At 45.0% G+C, this 13,229-nt stretch overlaps 1 protein-coding gene across 1 annotated transcript in view; it reads right to left on the bottom strand.

The window, feature by feature from the left end:
- Positions 1 to 11,803, bottom strand: part of LOC139645322 (protocadherin-16-like) — a gene marked incomplete at its 5' end in the record, with an annotated part of 74,569 nt that extends 62,766 nt beyond the window's left edge. The window contains 3 exons of the mRNA XM_071521013.1: positions 9,719 to 10,492; positions 10,776 to 10,973; positions 11,096 to 11,803. Of these exons, the coding sequence (XP_071377114.1) occupies positions 9,719 to 10,492; positions 10,776 to 10,973; positions 11,096 to 11,803 (1,680 nt within the window). The remainder of the gene's footprint in view (positions 1 to 9,718; positions 10,493 to 10,775; positions 10,974 to 11,095) is intronic.
- Positions 11,804 to 13,229: the final 1,426 nt, after the last annotated feature.

The following is a 13,229-nucleotide window of genomic DNA, read 5'->3' as shown; positions in this document are numbered from 1 at the left end:
ACTTCCCAAACAGTGTACTGTATGACAAGAGTGTATTAAACTACAGTAAATCTGTGTCCAAAACCACAGAGCAGAATTTGGGCCACATATTCACCAGAAAATTTTGGTTCTCCTAAATTGACATTAAAACTGACATATCCCAATCCTCAAAGTTAAATCACTTACAACAGAATGACAGAAAATATGCCAAATCAGACGATTTACCTAACCCAGGCCAAAACCTTTTGCCCAGACCAAATGCCTGTAAATGTACTCAGCATGAGGTTACAGCAACACGCCGGCACTACTGTTTCATGTCAGAAAGATTCATCTTTGAGCTCGAACACAACTCCAAGACAAACACCTTATATGCGATCCAACAGCAAGACATGCTCCCATAAAAGAAAAAAAAAAGAGGACAAACTTTTTTTTGGAGGCGCTTGAGTGTGTCCAAATTGTAGGGTCTGAATACTGAATGATATGGTGACGGGTGAGATGAAGAATCCCTTTTCTTTAATAACGACTTACAGTACAGTAGGTCAGAGAAGGACAGACCACCCTGAAGTAGCCGAAAGTGGCTAGAAGCGAAATCTGAAATGACCACAGTAGAAATCTATAAACCTTGTCAAGAATGTTTAAACTCAGGAGATTAGAGGGATCATCGAAGCCATTATTAATGGACTACAAACTGAGAAGTCGGTATATTTTTAGTGTGAATGTCAATGGGGCTTTTCACACATTACTCGGTGAGTGTGCACAGCATGCAAAACACTATTGTAGCTATTTGTGTTGAAATGATCGATGAAACGGGCCGTGGCCCAGTAGGTATCAGTTAGAATAAGGAAATAAGAGAGTCGGCAATAAGCGCAGAATGTTAGCTTTTAAAAACTCTCCAACCCACACTGGGCTGGTTGTCCTGCACACTTTAAAATGAAAAAGACACTGAGGTTTATACCTCCTCTCAAGGCTGCTTATTAAATTAATACCCTGCTTGTTCTGCCTGGATGGGTTCACTGAGTGCAGCAGGCTAGAGGAGCGTCCAGTCCATGTCTGCAGATGGGACTGCGCTGCTTTTACTGCAGAGAAAGAAAGGAGTTTGGTGTGGAGAAAAAAGTTATGACTCAGGCTCTATAAATCAAGAGAGGTTTTTTGTTTAGACTGATCTTCCACTCCAACTTTTTTTTATCCCCTTTCTGATCACCTCTCCCGTCGTTGTCATCACTCTTTCGTTCACATTTTTCATTCATCCCCCTCTCTCGCCCTCGCGGTTCGGGATTTCTACAGTTCACCGAAACAAATCACAGCAGTTGCCCATGCAAACAGAAAAGTTATTTCCACTCCTGAAGCCCTTCCAACGCTGTCTTAAAGACCGCAGCCAGCAACCACAAACACACACGCACACACACACACAAACACACACATGCATAGAGGGCCACAGTGGAAATAAGTCTCCGACGTTTCTGTGGTTTTATCCTTGAGGGTTATGTACCAGTTTCATTCTGTGCTTCTTTTCTTCTCTGCACATGCATTAACTACTTAATGCATTACTTACTGTATTTTAACTTTTCAAATACATCACATGTCATCTAATCGCAAACACGCGTGTGTGTGTGCAGAGGGACGCACCGTGAGTCAACAGCCTTCAGGAACACCAGACAGCGATCAAGGCAGTGGGAGGCGGAGGGAGTAGCAGAGGTTAGCGCGGGCAGGTGGGAAGTAGTAAGGGATTCTCTCGTAAAAAGATTCCAGTCTGGGAGAGTGGAAACTTTCTTTCGCTCTTTCTGGTGTTGTTCTAACCTTTAATAGACATCCCGTGGTGAGAACTATCCTTATAAAACCTGAAGTCCAAAGAAAAGACAATATGAGGTGCACGCATGAAAGAAATGCATCTGGGAGATGTAAAGAAAGCGGGAGACGTGATGGGGACCATATTGAATATAAAATGCTTTTTGTAAGTCAGTGCCATTCCTGTGATCTCATGTGGACCAGGCCAGATCAGCAGTATTGTTTAACACTGTGTCTTTTGGCTTAGAAAACGCAGGGCTAGATTTGGAATACTAACGCTTCTCTCTCTCTTCTTCTCTCTCGCCACCTCTGTCCCTCTGTCTCTCTCTCTCGGCATCTCTCTACGTTTGAGCTCCTGAGGTGAGGTGAGATGAGGGAAGAGGACAAGTGAGATGATTAAATGGATGATTCATTAAAGAAAACAAATATCCGTATCTGCACTGTCTTTGACCCCCGAGAGGAAAATAAATAGTGTGGAGAGAACTGGGACACAGACACAACACCAGAGGAGCAGAGTCAGCCAGATAACAGCTCCAGGACTGGTGCTGCGGCACGCACACATACGGATACACACACTTACACACACACACACACACACACACACACACACACACACACACACACACACACACACACACACACACACACACACACACACACCGACTGGAAGCCATGCCCTGGAGCAGAACATAAAAAAGACCACAAAGAAAAAAAGATTTTGTTAAATCATTCAAATCTTTCGGCACACTACAACACAAACTCAAGCTCAGCACAGAGAGAGGCCTCTCGCTCGGACCCCACGGTGACCTCAAATCTAATATATACTTCTCTGGAAAGCCCAAATGACAGAATCTGATACACTGGGAAACAAGCACTTCTAGGGCCCTTCACCCCTAACTTATTGACCACCTGCTGTCCCAAACTGCAGAGCCCCTCCAAAAGCAAATACAATCTACAGAAACACAGGAAGCATACTAATTTACACCAACTTAGCTCAATGTGTCATGAAATTAGATTAGTGTGACCTAATGAACTGCCGAGGGACTCAGGATCACCTGCTGCTTGCGTGTGTGCGTTGCATACATTCGAGTGTGATGCGCGTGTGTATGTGTTTGAGTGAGTTGATTTCACTTGTCTCTCCCCCCCAGCCCCAGTCAGTGTAGGAGAGAGCAGGGGGAATCGATCAATGAGGGATGAGACAGTGACAAAATGGAGGCCCAGACAGAGAGAGATAGAGAAGACGTCTGGACAGCAGATAAGTTTGAAAAGAAAACACAATACAAAAGGAGACAAAAGCAGCCCAGGAGAGCCGGAATAGAGAGATAGGCAGGGAGGGGAAAGAGACAGATAGAGAAAGAGTATGTGTGTTTGTGTGTTTGTGTGTGTGCATGCCTACAGTTTTGTCTGTGTACGGTATGGAGGATCCTGTGCCTGCAGCACTTTGATAGCGGTGTGTTTCGACAGACTCGGGGAGCTGTCTCGTCTGTGTTCGTGCTGAAGCTGAATCTGTCCATTCTGTCAGCTCCAGACTCTGGATAAAGCTGACGGAAAGAAACTTCTGCGCCGAGGAAAAGCTTTGCTGCTCGTCGCTCTCTTTTCTCTAAGCTTTCTCTGCTGCTATGCAGATGATTCTGTTGATATTCATGAGCTCAACATATGCATTTGAGCTGTAAAGTCTCCTGTTTACATCCATCTGACGCCCTTTTCATAGTGATGAGCAAAGAAACTATTGACACTTCGACACATTTTATTGTCATTCTGGAACTTTCTTCCTGTAAATGAATGTTTGGGTTTGATTCTCTGCACCAAGAAAGGAGAATACAACGGAGTGTTTGTTGCTGCACAGAGCTATAGCGAGTACAAAGAAAGAAATAGTTTCCATACTTAATAGCCTCACTGATTAGAGGATTGATTCCTTTTAAATGGCAGAGGAAAAGATAAAGTTGTTGGCATTCAAGAGCACTGCAGCAGCCACAAGGGTAAATGAGACATGAGGTAAAAACGTTAAGAATGGAAAGACAGGTACTCGCTACCAGATGAGGTGAAGAAATGGAATGGAAAGCAGTCAAAGAGAAGAGAGTGAGAGAGAGAGAAAGAGAGAGAGAGAGAGAGAGAGAGAAAACCCCTCACTGCCATATGGTAGAGGGTATTGGGCTTAATGAGGCGTGAGGCCATCCTCTCCACAGAAGCATCAGCCAGTCAGATCACACATGAACGAACACTCTGATAGGTTTAAAACACAGCATATGCCCACAGCTAGTGATATGGAACCAAACCACGACTTTTCAGGAGAAAAGAAAGGAAGAAAAGGTTGGAAAAAGACACCTTTGGAAAAAGAAATCTGGATGACAAAGTTTTATCATTTTGAACCGGACTGCTAGTGGGAATATTATAGTGGGAAGAAACAGATTCTCACTATAATCTTAAAAAATCAATAAAGCCCTCCATCTTTTCTCATTGAAAAAAGAAATCTGGATGACAAAGTTTTAACATTTTGAACCGGATTGCTACTGGGAATATTCTACTGGGAAGAAAGAGATTCTCACTGTAATGTTAATAAATCAATAAAGCCCTCCATTTCTCTCGCTGGTACATGAAGAAACCTCGGTCTGGGTCTAAGAGTAAAAACCAAGATGGATTTTGTTCATGGCATCTGAGCCTCCAGTAGCAAACAGGTGATGAATTCACAGTGAGTGTTGATAGATATTATGAGAATACTTCGCATAGCAGACACACCATCCTGATCCCTCGTCACACACAACCTGTCAACAGCACTGGCAGCTGAGAGATCCGTGTGTGCGTGTGTGTGTGTGTGTGTGTGTGTGTGTGTGTGTGTGTGTGAGTCAGTGAGCAAAATAGACTAGAAGTTGAGAACGAGAGAGCAAGTAAGCGTGTAAGAACAGGGGCCAGCTGTTAACAGCCTGAACGATTCCCTGAATTTTCATTTTCTCCGGTGTCTGTGTGTGTGTGTGTGTGTGTGTGTGTGTGTATGTGTGAACCCAGCCATTTGTCTTCACTGATCACCTGTTAGTGATGCAACGGAGGCATGCGGTGACAGCAATAGCTCCAACCTGCAGCCGTTCCCTATAGAGCTATTGATCCTGGCAAATTAAACAGCCTGACAGATTAATTAAAACACACAAGGGTTTAGACAGCGTAAGTATTAACACACGACTGCCACTGTAGGAAGAAGAGGAGGGGAGACATCGAGCAGGATAATAAATTTAATCTTTCCCCTCCACATTTTCAAGCTTAATATAAAACCAGAGTGTGTGTGTTTTGAGTTCTGGGCTGGAGGAGAGCGTGCGAGCTCCAAAGTGGAAGCTGTGGTCTGGCTTCGGTTTCCGCGGGGGTCGGATTCAGCGCGACACCAGCGGGAGACTGGGTCCAGTGTTACAGGAAGCTGTAGCCGAACAGCTTCCTGCTTTCAGCGCGTCACCATATGTCTCTGATGCTGTGGGTTTATCGAATGTGATTAGTCTCAGTGTGTGTGTGTGCGGGTGTGTCTGCGTGTTTGTTTTAAATATGATTAGTCTTTCCTTATAGGCTCTTATAGACTTTGGCCTTGGGGTCCTCGCATCTTTTTTCTGAACGCTGGACTTCACACCACGAGGCCTGATTGCTCTGACAGACAGACGCACTCTGTTTATTTAAGCGGTTTTGCGGGAAGTTGAGGCGGACTAACTGCACCTGTTAAAAGAAACCTGTCTCCTCTCTTTTGCTTTCGCTCTATTTCAGTCGCTTTCACAACACACTGCACGCATTTTCTTCTGTGACTATCTCATTCTTTCCCCCACTTCCTCGCTCTTTCAACTGTCTCTCTAGCTTTTTTCTTACCCACTGTCAGCACATCTTCCACTTATTTCTTCTTGTTTCTTGTTTTCTCACTTACTTTTAAAGCAAAGAATCAACCGATACACTACCATTATTTTAGGATCACTGTACAACAAACTGCTCTCCGTCGGTCAGCTGAGCACATCTGTGTGTCTGTCCAGATGATTGAGGGCTGTTTAACAGGCCTGACCAGGAAAACACATGCTGAACATCACAGGGGAGATGCATCACCTGCTGGAAGCGAGGACTTGGCTTCGGCAACGTACACAACTACAGTACACACACACACAGATGTATGACATGCAGGCACGCACATACACAACCACTGGTGTGAGTGTACACAGGTGGTCTCTCTCATTGTCTTGCTTTCCCTCTTGCTTTCTTGTTCTCTACTCCTTTACTCTCTCTGTGTTCTCTTTTTTAAAATCTCTAAAGTCCACAGACAAAAGGATATGTGGTGTTTCCAATCCTCTTCCAATCGATTTTACTTCATTTTCAGTTCAGAGTTCTTTTCCAGCCCCGCAGCTCATCTGCCGATGTTTGTCTGAAGTGCATTTCAGCCTTGGCAAAGAGCATGCATGTCACTGCTAGCAAGATCAGCGATGGCTTCCCGGCGGTCAGGTCATGCTGGAAGTGAGCATGTCATTGGATTTGACAGAAACCCGCCAAGGCACGACCCACACAGGAAGGAAAAGACGCTTAGGCCTAGTCTCTGAGAAAGACAGATTAAAGCTAAGAGACAGAGCTGCAAACCTGAATGTAATCATGTCAACTCGATGGCATTACCACTCATTCAAACAGGTATCGCACAGATCAGACAAACTTGGGCTTGGATATGAATCCAGATGGATGCGAAAGTCTGAACCAGTTAGACCTAAATCTGATTTCGCATTTGAGCGCTACGAATTGAGGCCTGCAGCCTGTATTAAATGCTGCGTATTTATATCAAAGCAATAGGTCAAAGCAAGCAGATTTATTGAAAAAGGAGAAATGTAGCCTACTTGCTCATGATGGTAAGCTTTTTCAAAGCAATTTTACACACACCCTTTCTAGACTAAAAATGCCTGTATGACATTAGGTCATGCACACGCTCCACTCCTAAATGAAACTCATCACATGTAACCAGGTCTGACACTTCATCAGATAGAGATTAAAAAGAGGGTTGCAGACAGTAACAAATAGAGCCTTTAGTGTGGAGAAATAGAAATAGAGCCCAAGTGTGGCTGATGAGATTTTGATTGTGTGCTATGCTTGTCAGTTCTCAAACGCCCCAATTCACGCCATTCTCATGACCCCTACCTTCTCAGGATATGAACCTGAATCACATGTGCACACAAACACATTCATACACACACACACACACACACACACACACAGAGGCACCGTCACCTCTACTGCCTGGGAAATACTTAAAGGAAGCAGAGGAAGTGGAAAGCAGGGAAACCAAGAAATAAATAACTCCTTTGTGTCGTGGCTACGTAAACAGTGCAGCGCATTACAGATTACTATAGTGGCCTCACTGATAAGCAGCTTCCTACACACTACACATCACTGTGTGTGTGTGTGTGTGTGTGTGTGTGTGTGTGTGTGTGTGAGAGAGTGAGAAAAAACATATACAGGCATATACAGGGAGACAAACGCAGAAACAGACCAAATAAGAGAGAAAAAAATATTGAGAGGGATAGCAGAAGAGACAGAGAGCGAGACAGACAGAGAGATAGAGACAAAGAGAGAGAGACAGACAGAGAGAGAGAGAGAGAGAGAGAGAGAGACAGAGAGAGAGAGAGAGAGAGAGTGAGAGAGAGGCTGGAACTTGAGCAAGACTAGTTTTGGCAGAAAAGAGAGAGAAACTCCTTACCTCTGCCTCTGTATCCCATTCCCTCACACTCTCCTCCTGATACCACATTTTCTTTGTATACATGATGTGAAACTTTTGCTGGCTTTTCCCTGACTTTAACAGACAATCTCCCAAAGATTCAACATCTAGCCAGGCCAGAATAATAAATCAAAAAGGCTATTACAGGCAGTCATCTATTGTAAATGTTGGTACAATTCTGAAAGCATCCTTCCTTTAGTGGCAAAACCTCACACCCCAAGTCCTGGTGCCAAGTCACATCACGCGAAAATGTCAACTACTGGAGCAGTTGACCCAATTCTTTAGTTTATCACTATTTTGAAAATCATTCTACTGTCATTTTCATGTCAGAATTTTATTTTCAGAAATAACAGGACAGCTTCAAGCGAGGATATTAAGTTTGCTATCCACAGCGTAAAAAATACCAAACCACTCAGCTCCAAAGTCTCGACAGTTGGTTGGCAGGCAGCTGGAAAAAGTACAGAACAAATCTGCAGTGACATCCATTAGCCTAATGATGTCAGTTCTAACATCATTTGTGTATGCTATCCAAATGGCCACGTATTGCACTGGCCCAGAAAAAGTCCACTCTAACTACCGTTATCCCGCAAATCGTACCCCCTGTGGGGCGACTTTCACCCGGAGAATCTTGGCTCAGTCCAGCCGAGCCTTGAGGAACGTGCCGGAATGAGCAAATCAAGCCTTATTCACTCACTCTGGCATACTGCAAAACCACCCGTGATGTCTGGCATGGGATTAGGCCTGCATGAAGCGCCAGAATAACTGCTGGCTAGGATTAGAAGGACGACTAACAGTTGATTACAACTGTTACAACAACTGGAATCGAGGTCCGGAGGGTTCGTTTCTTCGGTCGGGGACGGAGGGATTCAACAGAGCAGCCTAATTAGGAGCAAATTACTCGGTTCAATAATTCAGCAACAGACACACTGTGCATGTGATTCTAAAGACACTTTATAAATACATCATCTTAAAACTGGATTTATCCACATCCCGACCTTATCTAACCATACTTTCTCACTTCTTCTGTGCCTCAGTCCTTCTCTCTTCCTTCGCCTTTTTATTTCATTTGCAACTCATGTCTCTCCTCTTCTCTGCCATTCCCTTTCTTCCCTCCTCTCCTGTCTTCCCTCAGGAGCAGGCCCATATGCCAGATTCCACAGAGCACCAACCACCAACCCTCTCCAAATACATGTTAAATGAACCTGCAACAACGTGGAATTTAACTATTTATCTAAACCCAGTTCGGCTGGTACGCCTTTTTGGGTCCACAGGCTTTTATTGTGACTGCTATACTTTGAAGTTCCAGCAGAAGCCATTCTTGAAAAAGCTGAGAGACGGAAATGTGCCTTTTTCTTCTTGTCCCCTCCACAGCAGAAGGGGTAAAAACAACCTGTAAAAACAGTTGCTGTAAACGGTGCATGGTGGCTATATAAAACCTTGTTGGAAGACAAACAGCCAGTCATGCTTTTCATTTCTCAAGAGAGATCCTCCTTATACATAAGAGCTGCTGGAAACAAGATGAAAGCAAAACAGCCAGGCTGCCATGATATAGCATGCCGATACTGAGGGCTCACCCTATGCTGCTGACTCGGTTGCCATGGGAACCCTACGAGGTGAGAGAGAGGACATACCAGCGTACCAGAGTAAATCTCCTTACAGTAGCTTCAGGAATGCAGGTGAACTCTCCCTCCCTGTCTCTCTCTCTCTCTGTTTTTCTCTCCTACCTTTATAAATCTCTTTTTTCCCCCTAAATGCACACGTTGCACGGCTGCGCCTCACTTCTCATAGCCCAGTTTTTATGAATCACATCACGACGTGTCAGCACTTCCAAGTGCACCATCCTCATTTGAAATATGACTTTGAGGCTGCTTTTCACTTCAGACATGACTTTGATTTCCAGACTCATTTATATTGATGTATAAATCAGGCATTTGCCAGGGGAGTAATCAGAGAGGGCTTAAGGGGAGGGTGTGAGTGAAAAGAGAGGGAGTGAATGAAGAGATGAGAGGATGAGGGAGACAGTGAATGTTCGCTTTTGGCTGCAGAAGTAGGACAATAGTGTTGTGGCCAACAGGCTTCAAGATTGAGCACCATGAGAATTAAATAAGGCAGTTCCCCTGCCAAATAAAAAAGAAGAGAGTGGAGACAGAGAAAAGGGGAAAGATAAAGGGAGTGGGAGATTAAAGGAGGGAGAGAGAGGCAGAGAGTTACAGAGAAAGCTTTATTCTGTAAGGTTGCTCCTACCTCTAAGAAGCAGGTCCCAGCTGGGGTGTTTTCCTTGATGGAGGCATTGTAGAAATTGCTGGAGAACACAGGAATGTTATCGTTAACATCCTGGAGCACGATGTCCACCTTCGCTGTGGATGACAGTGGCGGCCGGCCATTGTCTGTGGCAACGACCGTCACACTCGGCGCTGGCTCCGATTCAAAATCCAGAGCGGTCGCTGTGGTAATGATCCCCGTTACCGGGTCGATGGAGAACCAATCAGAGTGAGTGTTTTTGGCTTTGAGGAGGCTGTATCGGACGTCCCCATTGGGGCCCTGGTCCTTGTCCCTGGCAGTCACTTGGAGCACAAAGGAGCCTGGGTAGACAACCTCAGGGATTGTCTGTCTGTAGGCCTGCTGGTCAAACAGAGGGGGGTTGTCGTTGACATCGGTCACCTGGATGGTGAAGGACGACTCCGCCCTGAGGGGAGGGGTGCCCGAGTCTGTGGCCATCACCCGCAGATCATACGAGTCCCGCTCCTCTCTGTCCAAGACCTGGTCTACATAAATCAGGTAGATGATGCTGTCCTTGGTCGTGAGGGCAAACTTCCCATCACCCCCCTCTAGAGACACATTCACGTTGGCATACTCTCCGTAGTCTGGGTCGGTGACAGATATCCGAGCTACGTACTGGCCCGGTTGGGCCCCCTCCGAGATCCTGGGAGAGCCGTCCTCACTGAGGAAGATGATGGTCATGGTGGGCTGGTTGTCATTGTAGTCACGGACATGGATAGTCACAAACGCATTGGTCACCTGCAAAATAATTATGTAGCATAACGTCACTGTCGAGTAAAAAAAACAAACCTCTTTGTCTAAGTTCCTGAAGAGTTAACATTTTGGAGATACAAGGTTTTCACCACAGCGATAATTAATGTTACCTCTTTACAATGGCCATGACTCAAATCAAATTGAATCACACTGTAACAAAGGATACTAATTTTCTTTGTACTTCCATCACGTATAACATAATTAAAATGTAGAGCGCTTTTCTCTTCATGCACTGTAAAGAGTAGCCATGATGCAACATGTATTTTACCTCAGGGTGGCTGGCGTTATCCCTGGCCTGAACCACCAGTTCATGGACCCTCTTCAGCTCATAGTCCAGCGGCCTGTTCAGAGTGATGACACCTGACTTGATGTCCATGACGAAGTAGCGGTCGGGGTCGCTCTGACGCCGGTTGATTTCATACAGAACCAGACCATTATCCCCCTCATCTGCATCTGTTGCAAACACCTGCAAGGGCATTGAAATGATGGATTGCATTGATAAGTCTGGATTTACAGAAAAAATATACATCATTTATAGATGGAAGAACTATTATTGAGTGATTAATAATGATTTACAATTAGACTAACCTGTAGTATGCTACTTCCTTGTGGCAGGCTTTCCGAGATAATGGCGTGGTATCTGCTCTGATTGAAAACGGGTGCGTGATCGTTGATGTCAGTCACAGTCACCTCCAGCGTCATGGACCCCATCCGTCTGGGTGAGCCCCCATCAAAGGCCTCCAGGACCAGACTGTACGATGAGCGTTTCTCCCTGTCCAGCAGCCCGCTGACCACCAGGTCCAGATACAGCACCTTGTTGGCGGCTCTCTTGGTCTCCAGCCTGAAGGCCTGGCCCACGTTGCCCTCTCGGATCGCGTAGCCCTGGGTGGTTAGCTGGTCCTTGTCTGCGTCCGTCGCAGGCTCCAGGGAGAACCTCGTTCCCACAGCTGTCTGCTCGGGGATCTTGAGAACGGCTTTCTTTTTAGGGAACACCGGTGCGTGGTCGTTGATGTCATTGACCGTGATCGACACCTCCACAGTGACTCCCACAATCGTCACGGCGATGAAGCTGTAGTGGTCCCTCTGCTCGCGGTCCAGACGGCGGGCGGTCGTGATGATACCCGTGGTCTCGTCAATGTTGAGGTCGCTGCCGACACCCGTTCCCTCATGGTCAGAGATGAAGTAAAGACTGGCGGTGATGCCGGGTGGTAAACCCGCGCTGATGTCACCGACGATGGTCCCTGCCGGCTGCTCCTCATCCAGCTGGAGCTCCAGCGCTCCGAGGACAGCTGTGGACTGAACCAGGACGAGGAGAAGGACAACGCAGAAAAACAGGACTGGCTGCTGTCGACAGAGACTTGAGCGCACACAGGGTCCGCTGACCCAGGCCCTCCTTCTTGACCCTTTACTTGTTATCGGCATGGCTGGGCTCTGCTACACCTGGGAGAAAGAGAGAAGAGAGACAGAGAAATATAAAAAATATATCAGCTGACAAGATAATAACCAGGGGCTAACATGAATTGTTATTTCTACAAGTATACATATATTTTATAATGTGTTTTGAACAATTCAACAGTTTGGTTGGTAAACGCCCTTGCTCTCTAGCAGAATGACTGATAGTACAAACGTAAAACAAATTGCTCTTTTTAAAGGGGAATAGGTAACTTAAGCCATTGTTTGACAAAGTGCTAACACTTATACAGTCTGCATCCTCTATATATTAAAGATATTGCCTGATGAACCGCAGGTAATATTTTTTTTCCCCAAAATGTATATACATAACGTTTTGGAATCTCTTCAGCTGGTTTAAGGAAGATTTAAAAAGAGCATGAAAACTAAGTCCCAAATGGAGTTCTGAATCTGTCCAGGATCCACACTGGCTTGAACCACACTGAAGACAGAATCATAAACTATATTTATTTGAAGGGTAACAAATTTTGTTCACTGGGTGAGAACATTTTTAAGTGTCAAGATTGGTCACAGAGTGAAACCCTGTGGGAAACACATTAAAAGATACTGCAATGGGCATCAAAATCCTTACAGAGCTCTGTAATAAAAAGGCATATCATGATAACAAATGTTTACACACACACACACGCACACACATGGAATGCATGGGAAAGTGAGTCTATAGCTGCTTCAGCAAGGTCTCTATGGGGAGTGAAGCAGACATGTAAGACTGTAAGCATAGTCTCCATGTTCCCCACAGTCTGAGAGTCTGACAATATGCTTCTCATGCAAACCCTACCTCAACCTCAATTTTATACTGCATTTAATCATAGACAGATACACAGAACTGTGCACAAATTAAAAGCTATTTGCAAATGTTTGTGTTTGCTTTAACCTGCTTGGTGTACCAGAAGGGTGGGTTTGCCACACAGGACAACACATTGAGTGTGAGAAAGACAATCACGTATCAAGTATTTTATGTCAATTTAGTATACTATTACTACTTTTTAGTATACTTTTGTGTGATCTAAAACTCACCTGACACAGTCTGAATTATCCTGCAGTAAACCCCACCATCTGGTACTTCCAGCAAGTTAAAACAAACACTAATAATTATTTGCAAATGGTATTTGACCCAGGTCCCACACACATACTTTCGCACAGTACCAAAACATTTTTGGAAATTCTCTCATAAACGTTCTGGCAAGTTCAACCTCTATGATCTCTTGAAACTTTCTCAAGATAGATGCACAAATTTACGTCTTGATGAGGT

The sequence above is a fragment of the Centroberyx affinis genome, unplaced genomic scaffold (assembly GCF_046629955.1).
Source record: "Centroberyx affinis isolate AG114_WGS23_722 - 3 ecotype Tasmania unplaced genomic scaffold, CSIRO-AGI_Caff_v1 ptg000844l_1, whole genome shotgun sequence".
NCBI lineage: Eukaryota > Metazoa > Chordata > Actinopteri > Beryciformes > Berycidae > Centroberyx > Centroberyx affinis.
The sequence above is the reverse complement of the archived record's forward strand: the minus strand, read 5'-3'. Positions and strand labels throughout refer to the sequence as shown.